The 21,490-nt window shown below is 48.6% G+C and overlaps 1 protein-coding gene across 1 annotated transcript; it reads right to left on the reverse strand.

The window, feature by feature from the left end:
• Positions 1 to 3,031: 3,031 nt before the first annotated feature.
• LOC144799446 (ribonuclease kappa-B) lies at positions 3,032 to 20,665 on the reverse strand. Its single transcript, XM_078670758.1, has 3 exons — positions 20,335 to 20,665; positions 10,422 to 10,501; positions 3,032 to 4,755 (listed from the first exon to the last, which is right to left on the reverse strand). Exons 1-3 carry the CDS (start codon positions 20,605 to 20,607, stop codon positions 4,611 to 4,613), a joined length of 498 nt encoding a protein of 165 aa, XP_078526884.1. The 5' UTR covers positions 20,608 to 20,665; the 3' UTR covers positions 3,032 to 4,610.
• Between the last annotated feature and the right edge of the window lie 825 nt (positions 20,666 to 21,490).

The following is a 21,490-nucleotide window of genomic DNA, read 5'->3' on the forward strand; positions in this document are numbered from 1 at the left end:
GATTCCAGTCCATATTCTGATCTTGGTCAGGGTCCCCTTGGTGATCCACATCTGATGAGGCAGTATCATCATCAGTATCATCCCTAATGGCAACCACCGCTTGAGGATGCTCTACGGGCTCTGGGTCATGCCCCCTTAAAGGCAAAGAGTTGTCTGCCATTGATTGAGATAACTGAGGCGGAGGCGAGGGTGGACGTATTTGTTGAACCTCCTGTTGAGCAGGAAACCGCCTCCCATAGTCCTGCAACATTAATTGTAGATCAGAGATGAGAGAGGATGGCATCGCTACCATGTCCTGCTGGGACTGACGTGGAGATCTCTACGAATGAACCTGCATGCGAGGCCTCTCTTGCTGGTCATAATAGGCGTGTGGAGCATAGTGATGTTGCTCCGTTTAACCTTCTTCAGAACTGATCTCCTGTAATTTGACTTGTAAGTCAGATGGGCTATAAGCCGGCCCATAATTGCGATCAGTCTCCTCTTCAGAGTCCTCATCAAGCAATAACGTAGGAGGCAACTGCGAAACTCGCCGTGGAGATGTAATTTCTGGCGTTATATGTCTCTTTTTCTGAGAAAAGCCAAGTTTCCCCGTCGTCTACGATGTCGACGGGATCGTCGTCGACGGTTGAATCTTCGTGAAACTGTTTTGTCGACGAAAGCGCCGACGAAGAGACTGTACTCGTCGTCGAAGGCAGAATCGTCGACTGGGAGATGGTCATCGTCGACGATGGTTGGAGTGTCGACGAACTCGTCGTCAGAATCATGGTCGCCGGCGTCGTCGACGTTGTCCTTGTCGTCGACGCGACCCTCGTCTTCATCGTCGTCGACGTGGAAAAAGTCAGCTTCGTCAACGACAAACAGGCATCAGGCGTCTTAAACATAGTTGACGGTGTAGATGCAGTCGTCGTAGCCATCGTCGACGGGCTCGTCGACGAGGCCAATTTTAGAGACAAGTCTTTCCTGACAGGAATCATCGACGTACCTGTGGTTTTCACCGTCGACGAACGCTGTTTCTTGTCAGAAGCAATGTCCTGAGGCGTAGAGGAAGGCTTTTTCACCCCTCTTTCTTTCTCAGAGGGTGGTGAAGTCACAGGGACGATCTTTCTAGCCTTTTTTGAAGGTGGCAACTCCTCAGGCTGTCCCTGCCTCTCCTTTTCACCGCGGTGAGGAGATTTTAGGGAAGCAGGCCTATCAGACCTATCAGAGGTCCCGGGCAAGGCCTTGACATGGGGCTCATCAGATTTAGTAGGGGGAGACCTATCCCTCTTCTTCGATTTTCTTGATGACACCACCGAAGAGGAGCCCTCACTGTCTGAAGACAGAACTCCTTTGCGATCCTTCATTTTTTGTAGCCAAGTCAGCAGGCGGCCTTCTCTGTCCCTCAAGGTCTTGGTGGAGAAGGTTCTGCAAATCTTGCAGTCAGTGGCCTTATGATCCGGATATAAGCAGTATATGCAGTCTTCGTGTTTGTCTTCAACAAACAACCTCTTTTTAGAGCAAGTAGCACAGGCTCTAAATAGTGCTTTCTTCTCTCTGTCAGACATGACGAAAAAACAGGCAAAAAGTTGTAGAAATATAGTCAGAAGTGCAGAAAATTGAGCAGAGCTCAATGGAGACTCCCTTGCACAACGTGCGGTAGAAAATCTGAGGCTCTGAGGCTCTCTCAGGAAGGTTCTATGGGGTGAGGCTGCTCTGATTGGCTACTGCAAGAATTTGGTCTCTTTTACAAAAAGAGGTGGATAAGCTACAAAATGAGATGAGGCCTAGGCCTATTTTTTCACTTTGTGCTTACTACTATGGTATTTTTTATTTACCGAGGCTTCCATTCCGACGACGGGGAATGATACAAAGCATGGGAATCTATGAAAGTTCCAATACTGGGGCAAATATTAGATCTCTACTCTCTTTGAACCAGAATCTGGGCCACACTCTCCTGTGAAAGGCAGACCAGCATCTTCAAACAGCCAGTCTGCCTTTCAATGCACGGATTAAAATCTGCACCTGCACTCTGGGCACTGCATTCAATGCAATATGGAGTCTGCACCCTGTTAAGGGTGAGAGTGGGAGAGTGAGTACTATCTGTAACAGCTAGTGGTAGTCAGCTAATTTGACATTTGGGATTAAGACTCCTTACTCCTTGTGAACATTCACTTTCATTAGGGAGAGGCCGGACTATAAGATAACAACCTCAAGTTGCAGGGAGATATGTCTTTCAGGGTTTCTTAGGCCACCTGATATAGAGAGAAGCTCCAATAATGGGCACTGCTCCGAAGAATGGCTTGGTAGAGGAAGCAGCATAATTATGATACCATGCAAGCTGCAGCATAATCCACATCAAATGTAAAGGAACAAAAGTTAGTAGGTAGCAAAACAATGGCATTTCAAAACTGCTGATGGTTTACAAAGAGTGGTTAGAATTTGAGAGCAGGTAGTCCACAAAGTTAGCGGCGTACATACTTGTGTTGCTCTGTACAGGCAGGTTTAGTCAGTAGAAAACAGAATAACCAATATAGAGAACTCGACCCAAGCCTTCACTCAGACTACAGAGTGACTTGCCACAGGAATGGTCTTTAATATTTTCGTCGTCGTCTGAAAAAGACAACTTTTATTTATGTGAATTTCTAAATATGCACAAAGCACACCTTTAAAAAAAAATACAAAATGTATGACTTAAAAACAAAAAATATGCTTTTTAATGTTTTTCAGTTGAAATCCTTAACTGAGAAAAAAGTTAAACATTAAAAAATATATATATATGTATATACACACACATTACTGGCTGGAGAAACAGGACAACCACATATGTCAACATTGTGAGATCCCAGGCAAATTACCTCATTCGACGATTCCTGCGTTCTGGTTTGCAAGGAAGCTGTGTGTTTAGAAACACTCAACTCTAACATTAAGCAATATTAAAAAAAGTAAACAATTAAGGTTTTTTATCACCACTTTCTAGAAATCCACGAATAACTAACAAAACCATTTCAAGTCTTTGCTTAACATTTTATCAAAGAACGAGACCAGCACCAGCTCACAATCACAAAGTACTTTATTTTCAACACTGTACTATTAACTTAATTCCATCCAGTGTCTGTTTCAATATTTTCTCATTTACACATGTCAAACTCCAAGGAGCACAAGGAGCATGTATGTACAGGTTGGTCAGGAGAAGAAGGGGGATCAAGAAAGGTAAGTGAGTCAGAACCTGGGCCAAAAGCACCCTGGAGGACCTGTTATTCAAAGAAATGTATCTTAGGTTAACCAGATGCGTTCACACTTCATTAGGGCAAGAACCATGGCTGTTCTTCCAACCTATAACAACCATGCACACACACCCTCCTTCACCATGCTAATGTGCCAGGGACACAGCACATTAGTGACATGCGACCCTGCTTCACTGTACAATTCTAAAGATTTCATTTGCAGAGTTTTGGAAAATAATCCCTTCACAAGCGACTATGGGAGAAGTTGTACAGGGCTCCGAAGAGCACTGCTTCCCATAACTAAGACAGGCATGTCCCAAACGCAAAAACCACCCCCCTTTCCACACTACCCACTCGCTTTAACAGACACAATGATGGCAGGCAGAGACGCTTCCATGTCCTCAAATGTCTATTTGCACGCCTGTATTACCACAGACATCCAGATGGGGGGGGTGTCCCAAGGCCCATCAACATACATCAGATCTTAATATTACACTAGATATTGGTCCAAGACACAAAACAAATGCTCTTCCCCTCTCATAAGATACCAGTTTCTTAAGGAATGTACATGTTTCCCTCTCAGTCCCCCATTATGTACAGGACATGGCCCAAGAGAAATGGAATATTCGGAGATGACATCAACACACAATGCAGAAAAAGAGACACATACTCTCCAACAACCAGATACACACAAATAAATACAGAGCAGTAAGTTTCTACCACTACATTAAACCAAGCCAGTGATCAGTGCATGCATGTGACCATCCAACCTACCAGCACAAAACACGCCCAAATAACACCATCCTACAGGACGCCGCCTAGGCAGCAAGACAGTATTCATTAGCCAGGACGGAGAAGGGGCCCCAGCTTGCTGTAGGTGGCCATGATGGTCAGTGGACATCAACAAAATGGATGGGTTCAGAGATCACAAATTGTATAATCCAGTCACAAGAGCAGAGGTGAACTGATTTTTACTCTACAAATTGTCTGCCTGGTGGATGGAAGAGTAACAACTTCAACGAATTCATACATACCTACATTGGAAATGCCCCTCCCACCCCAAATAAAATAAGGCGCCAGTCAAGAAAGACTAAGAGACTGTGCCTGAATTTTGGACCTTAGATCCAACACAAGGGCAATTCTTGGATGTCAATGTGCTTGGAGCAGCTCCTAGGCGATTGGTAGTCAGCGGTCGACGTCTCCTCAAGGGTTGGTTTATAATCTGATTTACAAAGGTCACCTGTAGACGAGATTACACATGTTTTGAGCAGATGTCTGTCCAGTGGCTTGGACATTAAGTACGAGATAAGCTGGATGCAGAGCACAGCCCCCTGCTTTTTGTTTGGCTCTTTGAGGGATAAGGGGACAGAGAGCTGGTTGTAGAGATTAGCACTGCGTCCTGAGGGGTTAGCGCACCATGTATTCCTTGCGCTTGTTCAGCCGCACTTGGCAAAAAGAGAAGCCTCCGAGGGCCACGTAGATCCCAGCAGCGATGAAGCAGTTGTAGCTGACCTGTTCGTACAGCCGGTAAATCTTCTCAGGTGGGTTAATACTGTGGGAGGAAGAAGAAGGCATCAGAATCAGTGTGAAATGCAGGTGGAATCCTAATACGCAAGGGGGATAATGCACTGCTGGAGAGGTCTGGAGGGCACTCCTAGTACTACAGCATCAGAGGGTAGATAAGGGCAGGAATGGGTCTAATGACAGAGGGCTCTGTGCATTTCTGCCCTGGATTAGCAAGAGAAGCTGTAGCTCAGAAGGAGGTCCTTTGACAGAGCAGTATGGGGAGGTCCCTCCATGTAATACAACAGAAGGGGTGATGTTGGCCTAAAGTGGGAGAGTGGCAGAGCAGTGTGTGCCCCAGCACTGGAACAGCAAGGTATGATGTGCACAACTAAACTGCAATGCCTCAAGGCATGAGCTGCACGGCTAAACTGTCAGTAGGACGTGCATAACTAAACTGGCTGCCACACCTCAAGGTATGACGTGCACAACTGAACTGTCATACCTCAAGGCATGTGTTGCCCTGCTGAACTGTCCGATGATTCTGAAACACAATGGGCAGCAGGTCGTGGCTGAGATGCATTGAGAGAGCTGTGTGTGGGTCCATGTCCTGGAATATCAAGAGCTGCTGCCAGAGAGGGCTGCAGTGCACTGGCAGTACTGGTGACACTTCTCAGCACAGGCCCAGCAGAGGGTGCAGCTCTTCTGGAGTGGGCTGCACCCTGGGTCTTGGAATGTTAGAGGGTGCTGCAGGTCAGAAATGAGATGCAGTTGCAGAGATGTGTTAGGGGTCCAGTCATGGATTGCCAGAGAGAGCTGCAGGTCTGCACTGCATCTCCTTCCATGCTAGGTGGAATCGCTCCCTTCCTGCAGGATCATGTAGACCACAGTGCAAGTGGGAAAGAACGTTCAGATGGTTTTGGTGAAGCCTTTGCGCTAGCACCTAGCACATACTTGGCACCAACTGCACTAGCTTACATTCTGCTCAGGCAATCACCACATTTCAGCCGCAGCACAATTTAAATAAAAACTGGGTATTACGCATGCAAAAGGCCACCAAAAATGTCCGCTTTATCCTCTTTTTATTTCTCATGTAAATGTTAATCACAGTAAAAAAACACAGCAGACTCGGTGGTGCTGGGTGAATTGTGCACTCCCGGTTAACACCGGGGACTAAATGATATCTTTAGCAAAGGAAAACATCAAATATTGCCACCTTCGCAAATGACCCTCTGCTCAGCTATTCGCCTCATTAAGTTTGCACCCCCTACTCTTACTTCTCTACATTCGCTTCCTACTCCGACCTGCCGCGAGTTTTGTTTTCTTTGAATAGATGTTAAAACACGTACATGGACTTCCCCTATTTATTCCCCCTATGCAGTCTTTGCTTTTCCAGCAGGATTACACTTCTGTCATAACAATTAGTTTGGCTTTAGCTCTCTCTGGGCTATCTCCAGAATGTTCCCCTTCGAATTTCTACCCCATCACCCCCACTGGTTATTTTTTGCCTCTTCAAAGATTAATTAATATTGTATTTATTTATTAGAAATACAGTATTCCGACTTTAATACTTTCTCTGCTCCAGTCTTTAAATCTGATGTTGCCAAATGTAGATCAATTACCGATTTTATTGTATATAGCATTATTCTTGCTTACCGCTTTCTGGAATCTTTTAAGTACCTTGTCAAAGGTTAAGACTGAAGCGCAGTGGCAGAGCGGTAATAGCAGGGGGTGCCGGAGGCGAAGACTGAGGCAGAGCGGTAATACTAGGGGGTGCCCAAGGTGAAGACTGAGGCAGGGCGGTTATAGTAGGGGGGGGCAGAGGCCAAGACTGAAGTGCAGTGGCAGTGCGGTAATAGCAGGGGGTGCCGGAGGCCAAGACTGAGGCAGAGCGGTAATATCAAGGGTGTACCGAAGCCTAAGACTGAAGCACAGCAGCAGAGCGGTAATATCAATGGGGTACCGGAGGCGAAGACTGTAGCGCAGCGGCAGAGCGGTAATAGCAGTGTGTGCCGGAGGTGGATTGAAGCGCAGCGGCAGAGCGGTAATAGCAGGGAGTGCCGGAGGTGGACTGTAGCGCAGCGTCAGAGCGGTAATAGCAGGGAGTGCCGGAGGTGGACTGTAGCGCAGCGTCAGAGCGGTAATAGCAGGGAGTGCCGGAGGTGGGCTGAAGCGCAGTGGCAGAGCGGTAATACTAGGGGGTGCCTAAGGTGAAGACTGAGGCAGGGCAGTAATAGTAGGGGGGCCGGAGGCCAAGACTGAAGCGCAGTGGCAGTGCGGTAATAGCAGGGGGTGCCGGAGGCCAAGACTGAGGCAGAGCGGTAATATCAAGGGTGTACCGAAGCCTAAGACTGAAGCACAGCAGCAGAGCGGTAATATCAATGGGGTACCGGAGGCGAAGACTGTAGCGCAGCGGCAGAGCGGTAATAGCAGTGTGTGCCGGAGGTGGATTGAAGCGCAGCGGCAGAGCGGTAATAGCAGGGAGTGCCGGAGGTGGGCTGAAGCGCAGCGGCAGAGCGGTAATAGCAGGGAGTGCCGGAGGTGGACTGTAGCGCAGCGGCAGAGCGGTAATAGCAGGGAGTGCCGGAGGTGGACTGTAGCGCAGCGGCAGAGCGGTAATAGCAGGGAGTGCCGGAGGTGGACTGAAGCACAGCGGCAGAGCGGTAATAGCAGGGAGTGCCGGAGGTGGACTGTAGCGCAGCGGCAGAGCGGTAATAGCAGGGAGTGCCGGAGGTGGACTGAAGCGCAGCGGCAGAGCGGTAATAGCAGGGAGTGCCGGAGGTGGACTGAAGCGCAGCGCCAGAGCGGTAATAGCAGGGAGTGCTGGATGCGAAGACAGAAGCACAGAGGTAGAGCGGTAATAGCAGGGAGTGCCGGAGGTGGGCTGAAGCGCAGCGGCAGAGCGGTAATACTAGGGGGTGCCTAAGGTGAAGACTGAGGCAGGGCAGTAATAGTAGGGGGGCCGGAGGCCAAGACTGAAGCGCAGTGGCAGTGCGGTAATAGCAGGGGGTGCCGGAGGCCAAGACTGAGTCAGAGTGGTAATATCAAGGGTGTACCGAAGCCTAAGACTGAAGCGCAGCGGCAGTGCGGTAATAGCAGGGAGTGCCGGAGGTGGACTGAAGCTCAGCGGCAAAGCGATAATAGCAGGGAGTGCTGGAGGTGGGCTGAAGCGCAGCAGCAGAGCGGTAATAGCAGGGGGTGCTGAAGGTGAAGATCGAAGCGAGCGCAGCGGCAGAGCGGTAATAGCAGGAAGTGCCGGAGGTGGACTGAAGCGCAGAGGCAGAGCGGTAATAGCAGGGAGTGTCGGAGGCGAAGACTGAAGCGCAGCGGCAGAGCAGTAATAGCAGGGGGTGCTGAAGGTGAAGACTAAAGCGCAGCAGCAGAGCGGTAATAGCAGGGAGTGCCGGAGGTGGACTGAAGCGCAGCGGCAGAGCGGTAGTAGCAGGGGGTGCTGAAGGCGAAGACTGAAGCACAGTAGCAGTGCGGTAATATCAAGGGGGTACCGGAGGCGAAAACTGAAATACAGCAGCAGAGCGGTAATAGCAGGGCGTGCTGAAGGTGAAGCCTGTAGCGCAGCGGCAGAGCGGTAATAGCAGGGGGTGCTGAAGGTGAAGACTGTAGCGCAGCGGCAGAGCGCTAATAGCAGGGAGTGCCGGAGGCGAAGACTGAAGCACAGCAGCAGAGCTATGCAAGAGTGCGAAACTGGAATATCAGGGTCTGTGATCAGGGTGGACGGAAATACAGTGGCAAAGCGAAAACAACAGAGGGCGATGCAGGGCAGGACAGAAGTACCATGGCGGACCTGTGCAGGAGTTCATTATTGCAATAGAGGGGGCTGCAAGTACTGTGGCAGGCCTGTGCTAGAGTTCAATACTGGAATAGGAGGGAGGCTGCAGGTCAGGACTGAATTACCATGGCGGACCTATGCATGAGTGCAAAACTGGAATAGTGTCGGGCTGTAGGGGAGGACTGAAGTACCGTGGCATACCTGTGCATGAGTTCAACACTGGAATAGCAGGGAGTCCGCAGGAAAGGATTGAAGTACGGTGGCGGACCTGTGCATGAGTGCAGTACTGGAATAGCAGGGAGTCTGCAGGTGAGGATTGAAGTACAGTGGAGCACCTGTGCATGAGTTCATCATTACAATAGCGGGGGCTGCAGGTGAGGATTGAGATACAGTGGCAGACCTGTGAATGAGTTCAATACAGGAATAGCGGGGGCCTGCAAGTGAGGACGGAAGTACTGTATCAGTCCTGTTCATGAGTGCAGTACTGGAATCGAGGTGGTGCCAAACGTCAGAGTGTAAATAGAGACTTGTGTGGGGGTTATAGTCCATGCCCACAACGGTACAGAATGTCTTTTCGGCAGCAGTGGTGCCCAAGGGCAACTTTTAGTGGCACAGTGACTGTCCAGGCAGTGCCTGGGTGCAGTCACGAGACAGCAGGAACAAGCTCTCCGACAAGGACTCAGCAGAATCCAGACAAGTAGCCCTGTCTGCAGAGAAAGGAGCTGCACCTCTACTAACAAGCACAGGTGGTGGCTGAGGAGCTTTGGCTGGTAAGGTGGGTCTTTGTGTCCATGCACTATTGATAGGATGGAGGGTGAAGAGCTGAGATGCGGCCCAGGTGCAGTATCACACACCCAGAATCATTGTCTTGTGGAAATATTGACGGTCTCCATTCCAAAAGGATTTGTGCCACAGGGACACACAGCACAATGACTTCCTTTAAGCCTGTGTTTTAGGTGACACTGCCCAGCACAGCTGCCGTGGCTGCACTTAGGACACGAAGCATTCACAGAGTGATCGTCTCTTTTACCGATTCATTAAAGTATCTAGAGTGAGTGTGAAACAAGTGGGGGGGACTCTCGCTTCTGATATTTTATAGAACGCATAAAGAATTAGAAAAATCAATTTACTTTGAAAATTAAGATTATACTATAGTTTGTGGCATAACATTTGAAATAACCGAGTACCTTTGATTATTGAAAGTGCTAAAAATAAGACAGACACAATTTCTGAGTCACTAAACAACTGCTCGGCACAGAGTCATGCTAGCAATGTGCGATGCTAGTGTGATCGCCATGACTCAGATACGCTGATACTGTCCATTAATCATAGCATTGCGAGGAGGTGCGCGTAGTGTGCATTAACTGAGCTTGTAGGGTCCGTGGCGGGTATAGAAGCCCTCCTGACACTGCTCCACTACATGGATAGAAGGCCTCGTGAGAAATGTTGTTAATGCCATTACTAATACAGCAGCCACGGTGAGGGGTTTTGGTGTTGGTAACAGTATATTATAGTAGCCCTGCTAAAAACAGACGGGGCAGTGCAGACAAATAGGGCATCCCCGGTTAGAAGCGCTTAATATGGAATACTGCAGCAATAATAAGTAATGGTGCGGCAGCCCAGCTGAGAAGTACTGGTAATGTGCATTTCAACACTTAAGGCTAGTCAGGGCATTGGAGGAGAGGGCAAGCGGGGCAGGGGCGGCACGTCACAGCGGGGTCAGAAGCCCTGAGAAGTTTGTCAAGTCCATGGGTGATGAGCTGCCCCAGTCAGTGTTTTTTTTTTATTCTGGGACTTGAAGTTTAGTTTAATCCATTAAAGAACAGGACTACACGTCCCACAACTGAAAGGACCGTGGACTGGAGAAGCCCATCACGCATGAACATGGGAAGCGTGGCGGCTCTGGTCGGGCATGGAAAAAGACTTACTCTTCGAAGTCCGCCTCGGTGAAGGGCACGTCCTCGATCAGCACCGCCGAGTGGACGTTGAAGAAGATGCCCAGGAGAACCTGTGAGGAGAGAAGACAACGTCAGGGGCAGTAAGACCTGGGACGAAGAGCTGGAGGTAGTGAAACCTCTGCAGGAAGAAAAAAAACATACATGCACGCACCCACCCCCCTCCTCCCCCAACACTTCTGATTAACAACACCCTTCTCTCAACCTGCTTTATTTCTGGATACCTCACATTCAACCTTACAGTTACAACACCCCAATACCCATGAAAAGTGTGTGCCCGTCCATGCAGTAGTGTTAACTTTAATATCATAAACTGCGGGTTCGGGCCTGCCAAGAGCGCAGCGGCTGAAGAGCTGTTTACACAATAAACACTTCCTGTCTGCTGCGGCCTCTTCCGGGCCGAACCGCACGCGCCCGGATACCGCAGGGCAGTGAGCAGCCAGAGCCGAGCACCGGTCCTCCCAAGGACACCAACACTCGACAAGCACCTGTGTCCACAACAAACCTGGAGTGGTCTGGACCCGTGCAACGGGCCCAGGGCACAGAGTGCCAATGCCAGGGAGGAGGCAGACAGCAAGGTCGCGCTCTCCTTGCCGCCGCCACCACCCATCATGGCATTTTCCCAGTTGCATGCAGTTTGTTTGCTTACATTGAACCGACTGGGCGAGTGCACCTCATAGCAATGTCTTGCAAGTGACAGGCCCAAGGGTGTAACTCCTGACACGAAGAGAGGTGGCGCCCCTACTTACTACGGAGGCTTCGGCAGGGCATGAAGTGGGACCCCTGCGTCTCAGATCCAGTAGTTATTGAAAACGGACCTTGAAACCTGGGTTGGGATTAGAAATCGGCATTGGCACGCAAAAAAAAGTAACCCACATTTGCTTATTGCCTTACCTCAAAACACTGCTTCGGCGAAGTTTTAAACACCAAAAAACAAGTGAGGCTACTTCGGCTCAGGTCCCCTACCCCCGCTCAGTACAGACACATTAATTGGCTGGCACAGTGAGAGAGAGAGAGTGACCCCTCTGCCCCTTGATACAAGGGAGACAATGAGCTGCCACCTGCCTCCAGAAAGGCCACTCAGGCATCCACTGGGCCGCTGGCGATATCTGAACACACCAGACAACCCACAGCGCCCCCAGGCTGCCAAAAAAACAGCCCACAGCTGCAACTTTGATACCAGCCCCTCAGCCATTGCCAGAATGCCTGCCTTACCAATCCGACCCTGCTTGAAACGGGTCACTATATTCAAGTCTTTAACATGGCAAGAAACGCTGATCAGTTGTTGAACAATGAATGTAAAAGTTAATCCAGGTCAGCTATATTGTTCTGTTCATATTGCATATGTTTTACTTAATACTGCATTCCAGAAGTGTTAGCTTTTTCCGGCAGGTTGCGTTTCTGTATTTTGGCCTATTACACCTGTAGAGTGCATACTTTCAACGGAGTCGCTCACATCCATTAAGGACCACGAGTGAGCGCTCTGGAGTTGGGGCTGACGGCAGCACGAGTTTCTCACGCTGCCAGTCAGTGGATCAAAAAGGTGTTCCAAATACATGGTCATCTAATCCTTGACCACTCTGCAGAGCGCACAAAGCACCGGTCACTTATTTCTGCTACAACTGCGATTAGAGAAGTGCATCCTGTAGACAGTAAAAATAGGGTGCTAAATAGTACAGATGGGGTGTGTGAAATGTAGAACAGGCCCGGTTCCGGGATCTGGGAGGGCCATGAAGAAGACTGAGTGGGCCTTAAAGATAAATAGGGTTGTCCAGGGGACTCCCAGGTGTCTGACAGCTGGGTCTAGGTAAGCTGAATGGTCTTGTATGGGTGTGAGCTGCATATCATACCTACTGCCTGCTTCGGTCTACTAATCTAGACTGTATATTTCTAGAGGTTAAACCTATGGTCTTGATCTTTTCTGCTCTCCACCTCACCCTCCTTTGTCTCGGTCTCACATTCCTCTTTTGAGACTTCACCCCCCTTTCTCTCCACTGGATCTTTCTGTGCCACTCACTTCACCCTCTACTTCCTCCCACCTCATTCTACACATCATCCAACACTACTTATCCATCTGTTTCCGTGCTGTGCCCTTCTTCTCCACTTCACCCTCACATTTCTCTCACTCTCCTCGTTCCACCATATCATAGTTTCTCTCTCTCCTGACCTCACCGTCCTCTCCGTGTGCATCAACTTACGCTTGCTCGACGTCACCCTTGTATTTCCACTACATCCTTCTATCTCCACGACACTCTTTCTTCCTCCCCATCCTTGCTACCCCTTCTCAGTCTTTCTGACTCGCCCTTCTCTCCAGCTCACTATCCTCCATTCTACCTCAGCCTCCTCCTTACTATCCTTCTATGTCCCAGTTTCACATTCCTCTCTCTACCTCACCATCCTCTCTCTCTCATCAGTTTAGGACCCGAGGGGTAATAGCTGCACTATAATCAGCGCCACTGGAACTATGGAACATGGAAGGAGCAAATTATGCAGCAGAGTTGACTAAATTAAACGTAATGTTACATAGTACTACTTTGTCAATTTTCTTTTTACACGTTAACACTGTCTGTAAAAAGATTTTGCCTCATTAGTACTAGTTTAAAACGTCAAGTACAGCAGTGAGCAGCTGAAAGGGGACGAGTATACCTTTGCGAAGGGCCTTCGAGTGGGCAGCAACACGTGACCGCGTTTAGTAACTTTTGATCTTTCAAAATAGATTTTTGTTATACTCTGCAAATTGTGCAGTAGATGATAGATAATGTGGCATATGTGGCAGATCCATAATTACGCGTAAAACGCTGCAGCATCACAATTCCAGTGGTTGTCACTATAATCCTTTTCTGTCTGTTGATGTGACAAAATGAAATAATTGTGGGGAGAGAATAAATGCAATCACCGGTGCCCCAAAATGGGGTGTTCTTTAATTTCCTTCTAATTATACTTAGCAGGCTCCACCTTCTGTGAGCACCTCGGGAGACTGAAAATACACAGGACAGCAGCAGCACGTTGCCAGTGCTGCAGTGGAAATGTTGTCAGTGCTTTTCTTTGCATAAAACCGCTCCGTCACATTTACATTCTGTGTTGTATTGGTGAAACCTGACAAGCAATTTTATTTAAGACTTGCAGAAACTGCCATTGTCAGTGTTTTTTTTGCTTCATATATCTCAGAAGCAGGACCTCTGGAATCATGCAATTCTGCAGCTGAAAGATATTCTACAACATTACGGATTTGCCACATAATCCATCACCTGCTGCATATTTTTCAGATGTTAACAATAAAATTATTTCTAGCTCAAACGGATTAAAAGTTGCTAAAAACACAGTGACGTGTTGCTGTGCAGTATAAAGGCCCTCCAAAAAGGTTGACTAATTGCCTTTCAGTTGCTTATTGCAGTATTATGGTGTGAAACTGGCACTAACGAGGTGTAACATTTACCAAGACAGTGTTAAAGTATAGAAATAATTAGGTAATACTATCACAAATTGCGCCACTTTACGCAGTGTGAATTTACCTTTGCCTGCCACATAATTTAGTGAATCCTGCAGCATAATTTGGTTATACCGGGCTGCAAAATGTCAGTGGCCTCAGCTGTAGGAAGCTGGCTCTGTATGTGTTATGCCACTAGGTGGTTGTGCCGTGCACAGAGTCCATGGGTTTCCCAAAAGTGGAAAGGGCTCAATGTAAAACCCAAAGTGCTCTATTAGTGGTAGTGTGGCCAAGCAGCCTAGGCCTAACACAGAGTAGTTAGTACAAGACATTTATGGCACAACATTGACCAATAATGGACACACGACTCAAAAAGGAGACCCACACCAATTTTAGAAAAATAAGATTTGTTTGTACTTTAAGACAAAGATCTTCCCAATAAGGTAAGTACTTTTTTTTAACTAAAAATAGTTTTCACTTTAAAAAGTAGACTGCAATTTCTGAACAGTCAATGTTATCCTATGGAGAAAACAATAATGTAGTGTAACAGGTAAGTACAACACTTACAATTCCATTCTTTGGGCCCAAAAGGTCAACAAGGGCCAAGGGTCAGGCGAATACCAAAACTGCACCACCAGCGACAAAGGGGCGGCCGGGTGCAGAGGTTAAAATCGGAGTTCGGCCCAATGCTTTTCAATCGAGACTGGGGGTACTTGGACCCACACTGCTTGCAGGTAGGTAATCGGTTGCAGGGGCCAAGCTTTGAGGGTAAGCACCAGCACAGTGGGCACAAAGCAGCACCAGACACCACCAGCGGCACAGGGGCAGCCAGGTGCAATTTCAGCGTTGGGCACCTAATGCTTTTCAGTGAGGATTCTTCTTCCGACAAACAGCAGAGATAAGTAGAGATGTAGAGGGTCGTTGGGGCACCACCTGTTCAGCTTACCAAGGCCCAATGGCTTTGGGTGCAGGAGTGCCTTTCGACATTGGAGTCTTCTTACCGGTGCCAGTCCAGGTCAGGGAGAGCCTCTGGATTCACACTGCAGGTGCTGTAGTGGAGGCCAGGAGAGATCAGCCAATGCATTTTCGATTTCAAAATCGGTTTTCCCCATCTTCCAGAAGGCAGGGACTGAAAGATGTGCTTCACCTCGCCTCCCCACCTTAAGGGTGGAGATGGCAGGGTTGGGCACACCTCACTGACTTCTAGGTGTTCCTGCCCAAAGTGGGGGTGTAAACCGGGAGCTGCCATCTGCTGCTAGCAGCAGAGGTTGAGGGTCGCATTTAAAAGGCGGCAGGCCTTTGAAGTTTCTCCTTCAAGCATTGGCCCATCCTGGGGGAAGAGGTGTGACGCCTCTGCCCAGGATGTGCATTGTTTCTGGTCCCAGAGGGCAGAGGCTCTCTACCCACGCTCCAAAAACATGTTTGTGTGTGGCAGGCTGTCTAGAAGCCAGCCAATGACCACACCAAGGTCGATAGGTTTTCAGGGGGCACCTCTGAGGAGCCTTCTAAGTACATGATGTAATAAATCCTACACTGGCATCAGTGCAGAATTATTACAAGGAGTTGTTTGGTACTAAACATTCCTGTGTTCAGTGAAGCCATCATGGTGCTGCAGAACTTGGGTTGTCGAGTTCTTAGCCCATGTACTACTCATGGCGTCCCTGGCTCTTACAATATTTAGGAATTGACGTAAGTATTGTAGGGGCACATCTATTCATGCAGATGTGCCCTCACTTGCTTCCCGCAACTGGCAGGAAAACGTTGATTCACACTTTCGTTACTCCTCATTTAGACTATGGGAATTCACTGTATATTGGCCTGAGCAAGAAAGGATTATACCGACTGCAATGCGTACAGAACACTGCTGCCAGGCTTGCATTGAATCTCTCAAGGAAGTCTTCAGGGAGACGAGCCTTAGGCACCCTGCACTGGCTCCTCATTCGTGAGCGTATTGTATTTAAAACGTTGTGCATGGCTCAGCGCATTGCGCAGGGAAAAGGTCCTATCTACCTTCAAAAATTACTGACCGTACACCAGCCCAAGCGACTTCTGAGATCCCTAGGAAGTATACTCTTCAAGGTACCGAGAATTTATCGCGCACAGATGGGTGGATGATCATTCAGATATCTGGCCAGTAAACAATGGAATGCTCTACCGATTGAGCTCCGGATGGAACCATCGGAAACGAGGTTCCGTCAAAAACTGAAAACGTACCTTTTCCCGAAGGAGTGTTAGGCTCTCTGTCTGCTCTTACAGCCTGGCAACTGAGGAGAACATCTGATTCTGTCTTCACAGCGCGGGGACACACTGTTTTTAGTGTAACCAGGCGCTTTATAAACTTTGTTATTATTTTGTGGTATAGTGCACCCTGCCTTAGGGTTGTAAGGCCTGCTAGAGGGGAGACTTATCTATACCTCAAGGCAGTACTGGTTGGCATGGCACACAGGCAGGGTGCCATGACGACTTTGTGATTTTTCACTTCACTGCGTCATGCAAGCTGCAGGGCAGTGGCATGGTCCTGGTGAGAGGGGTTCCAGGGGACGCTCTTCAGCATCCAGGGCCTAAGTAACCAGGGTACCACTTACTAGGGACCTGCAGGGGGGCAGAAGTACAATTGTGGAAATGTTTTTAGGGACGATGGCTGGCACAGGGGACCTGGTTGGCATAATTTGTGCCTGTGGTTTTTCGTTGCACCAACACTTATTGTATATGTGGGCAGCAGCAGTGGCGTCATTTTTCAAAGATGCATGCGCAGAGGAGACTGCAATTACATGTGTCTCGCTGCCTGTGACATCCTCTTGGATACTCTGTTGCTGGGTGCTGAGCTGGACGGAACCGCTGGACTTCAGTGTGAATCTGCCAGTGAGTGCCTCTCTTTCAGCCTCCTTTAGTACCAAGCCTCGTTGGTACTACTTCGATATATATCCTGATTGTATGCACATTTTCACTTACACTTCTTGAAATGACAAAATCCTGTTCACACTGTTTCTGCCATAAAACTATATTCTTAGTTTAATTACAGTGTCACAGGAGCTTTTGGTCACTGTATAGTGGGGGTTTCCCACATACTACTTCTATTTACACTTGCACAGTAATAGGAAACACCCCCTGTGACCTCACCCCTGTCCCTAGACAGACACATATGGTAGCCCATAGCATTGGCATTATGCATGAAAGCAGCACAATTAGGCTTTGATAGCAAGGCTGCAGGTCTGTGTTATATTTTTTCGTTAAGTAAAAGAACAAAGGGTTTCTACTTGTGAATGGGTCTTGGATGGGCCAGAGGGCTATTTTGGAAGGGCCCAACCCACCCTCTAGAACCTGACCTGATGCAGAAGCAGAGAGAAAACAGGCATACAGGATTAAAAGAGTGGACATATCAGGAGTGATTGAGACACTCTGAAGACCACTACCTCTTCTATAGGACTCTGTAATGTTGAATTCAAAGTCTCACAATATCTTAATTAATTCATTTTCAATATCATTATTTAAGACAAAATCATGTTATTACTCATTTATCTTAAACAGCTAACAACCATTGACAAAGCCAATAGCCTGGCTGGTTTTAGGTGTATGTCAGCAGTTTGGTTATATAGCTGGATGCAAGAACAGAAAGCACAGCGAAGATCCAAAATACTGGTTGGGTGATACAACCCCCCCCCCCCAACTTTTTTTTCATGCCACTTAAAACTTTGAGCTGCAGATACACGAAAGCTTGAACACACTGACTGCAAAGGGGCATCTTCAGAAAGTGCGGGTAAATGACAACATGAACTCCAAGCTTAGCAGGCTACCCAGGGATATGGCATAAGGAGATGAACTTACAGAGAGCTTAGAGGTCACCTACAGACGCTGCGTGCAGCATAGGAATTGAAACAAACAAATCAGAAGGTAATCTCGAGACCAGTTGCAGAAGAATCACAACCACCTAGCCCGCAGGAGTCATGATTAGAGACTGTTAGAAGGAGGTGGTGCCGTGGTACCCATAGCTTAGTTCACCTCCAGAGACTGCAGCCAGAGTGGGAGGACGATATTCCACCCATACAGCTGGAGGTCATCTCTAAAGATGGTCTGCAATGAAGGCGCTGAAACCCACATAGTGACAATGAATCCACCTCAGGGAGGAAACTAACTTCCAGAGGTTAGAAAGTTACCTCAAGAGACTCCTAGCAGAAAAGGGGCAGAAATCACCTACAGCTCAGAAGATTAGCTTCAAAGGCTATCTGAGGAAGAGGTACCAATTGCTGCAAGCAGCTTGGGAGCCCATCTATACATACCCAGCACGGTAAGGAAGGAACCCTGGAGGTCGCCTCTAGAGATCACGGAAAACTAAGAATGAAGTACATCTAGCGATCAGGAGGTTGTCTCAATCGATTGCAGATAGAGGAAAGTTCAAGTTCACTAGGGGCGAACAAAGTCACAAGAAATGATACACCGCAAACCCAAGCAAAGGCCATGAGGGATCAAATCTAGGGACTACAGGAAGGATGATTGTCATGGTCGGCCCTTGCCATAAGTCAAAGGGATAAGGAGCACTCTCACTGACACCACATTAGCACAGAGGCCAAAGATCGCCCAGGTTCGCTCGAATCTAGCCAGTTCTTCACATTCTGGACAGCACTTCGAGACCCAAAGGCACAACTGCGGCCAATATCCAATAAACGTGAAGACAAAGTATGCAGACCCGAGACCCCAGGTCTGATGATGCACATTCTCTACTCTGGAAGGCCTTTGTTCCTCCGCTGATCCAGCCAGTGGTCCATTGTTCTGCCCAACAGATGTGGGTTCGACCCAGTATACATGTTTACTGTGGACAGTGTGTCGGTTATCGGTTGAAGGCACAGCTTTAATGCCTCCCTCAAGACTGCATCCTGGCTGTACAGAAGATCATCTGAGTCACCTCTACCCCCACTGGGCGGGCGTGCTCACAGGCCCAGAACGCCGGCTTGTGACAGTAGCAGTCATAATTTCCAGAACTTAGAAGGGAAGTGCAGAGGAGGAATCCGAGATCAGGCACTAGTCAAAGAGGAAGTGAAACAGTTGTACAAGAGCAGAAGTTCCAGTCAGGACCAGACATCCAAACTCTTGTCCACGTCCACATCCACTGGGTTCAGCATGTACAAAAGTACTGCATGCTCACATCGTAGTAGGAACCGTATTGTAGGGCAGACATCCAGCTCCTCCCACACCATACATTTAAAACTCGAGGGGCTCGATGTGTCATTGCTTGCCTGTAAGTTATTTAAAAGGCTACCGTCTGGATTACGAAAAAAACACTTGGAATCGAAGTTTACATAAGAAACTTTAGTCTATTATTTGAAGTTAAAATCACAGGACACCAGGCATGAACCCACACTAAAGAGCATTAAGCTGAGCAGCACCTAGAGGCCCCCATTCCTTAGTAACCACATGCAATTTAGCAGAAACTGTAACTGGAAGCCACAACCCTCCTGTGATCACATGCCCAACACTAATCAGACCTTACAGACAATCACAGGACACCACCTCCATTCATTCGTATGAGTGAACCCGACGTACTATCAGAATGAGGGGCATCAGATGTATAGGCCATAACAGGAACGAGCCATCTGTTAATACTCACCCACATGCATACACCTGAGACCCAGGTTTCTAACCCTGCCCCAAGTTGGGTCTGCAGTCCACAGAGGTCATTCAAAGGTCCCTCTGTCTATATACAGCGGCCCACAACTTCGCCGCTGTTCCCTTATCCACTGAATCCAATCCACAACTCCCCTCCCGCCGATTCCACTGACCTCTCACACTTTCCCTCCTCCACAACTCACCACTGGCCTTCCACTCGCCCACCGGAGGTCATTTCACAGCTCCATCCATACAACAAGAAACAGTCCACTCCCTCGAGTTCCCTTACTTCTAATTCCAGACTTATTTCAAGCCCTTACTTCAGGACTCTCATTCCTCAGGACTTAAAGGACGTTATCACCAGGGCTCTCAAGTTTTCCAGTTCCATGCCAGATTGTCTCTTCTAAAGGAGTTTTTGCTTTGCTTTCAATGGCTTGCAGCCCCAAATTTGTCATGGGCTACACCGGAATGAAAGTGCCAGACAGTTTAGACTAGTGCCCGGCCCAGCCAGCATATTAAAGTCCTGCTGTGCCACTTCAGGGTGGAAAACCCGAGAGCTCTGCATCTGCGCGCTGACCTCACCTTATATGCCTTTCACCCCAAGCTCCTGTACAGCACATCCCTCGGCTTCAAGAAGCCTTCTTTTCAGGGTTGACAAGGTACAGCTCCCTCTGCAGTGCTCCCCAATGATGCGATTCAACAGCTCTGTCGCTGGTCTACCTACCCCCGTTGCCCCTGACCTAAACACTCCCTGAAACAACACATCCCACAGCTTCCACGGGGCCCCTTCCAGAGACACGGAGGGAAGGTCATTCCGCTGCCCCCTCCCCGGCTCATACCCCCATCTTCCCCACTCACCAGCATGATGACCCCCCAAATACTGAGCACGATCCCGCAGGCCGCCATCTTCGGCCCGCAGCACAGGAGGGACACCATCGGGGCGCAGAGGTGAGAGCGCGGGCGCTTGTGGGATGAGTGGGCGGACAGCTGGACACGCCGGGCAGTGGGTCGAGGGATCAGCGCCGGCACAGAAGGGGTGGAAAGGCTCGCAGTGTCAGAGCTGGATCCCTTCCTTCTCGCAGCCTCTCCCCTGCCTACTTTCTTCTGACAGCTCAACAACGTAGGTAACATCCAAGACCTCCCCTTTCAGAGACACGGAGAAAGGACAGCCCACAACACTCCTTCAGCCATTCAGAGATGAGACTCGAGACGTGTTACTGACGGTCGGAATTTCACTTTCAGCCCATTCCAAGATGGCAGAACCCGCAGCGATCTCACGGCATTAATTACTATACCGGCGTCAAACGCGGTGAGACGTTTTACTCTACGTACTGACTAAAATCCGTTCCAAAGCATCGGGCCGTATTACGAATCCCCTTCCAGTAAACAAAACAATTTCCCCAGTTACATTACCGCGGCATTGTTCCATGCGAAGTATTCCGTTCCAAGATGGCGCACCCCCGCTCTACACTACCCCACGGTAACAATTGAGTTATGATTTACCCTTTCGTGTCCACGCTCAGCGACACGTGACTGTCATGAGACTCTCATGTGATAACTCATGTAATTCCTTTACATCTTTACAATGCTGTTGCAAGGAGACAGACGAACTGCCAGAGAGGGGGCAACTGTCATAGAACGTTCATAACAATGGCACAGCGCGTGGGGACTGGCACGCGCACTCACGCAAAAGAGAGGAAAGACAAAGACAGCTGCCAAGTTTTCATTGTTCTTATGCTTGACATTTCCATCTTTCCTGTCTGCTCGTGTGTGACTTTGTGAGTGACACTTTATCTCAAAGACAATAAAGCAATTAGTTCCATGTAATGAGATGAATAGCAAAATCTACTTCTTATGAAGCAAGGTTATGGCAATAATCAGTGCTTTAAATGGGGAAAAAAAGTGCAGGCACTCATCAGATCGAGCTGGGGGCGTGGCAAGTGTTATGTCGGTAAGTAAACACCAGCACACGCAGGTATGACTGTTCGTCGTCCTGGCCGAACCAGGACTCTTT

This window comes from Lissotriton helveticus, chromosome 12 (assembly GCF_964261635.1).
Source record: "Lissotriton helveticus chromosome 12, aLisHel1.1, whole genome shotgun sequence".
NCBI classification, from domain to species: domain Eukaryota; kingdom Metazoa; phylum Chordata; class Amphibia; order Caudata; family Salamandridae; genus Lissotriton; species Lissotriton helveticus.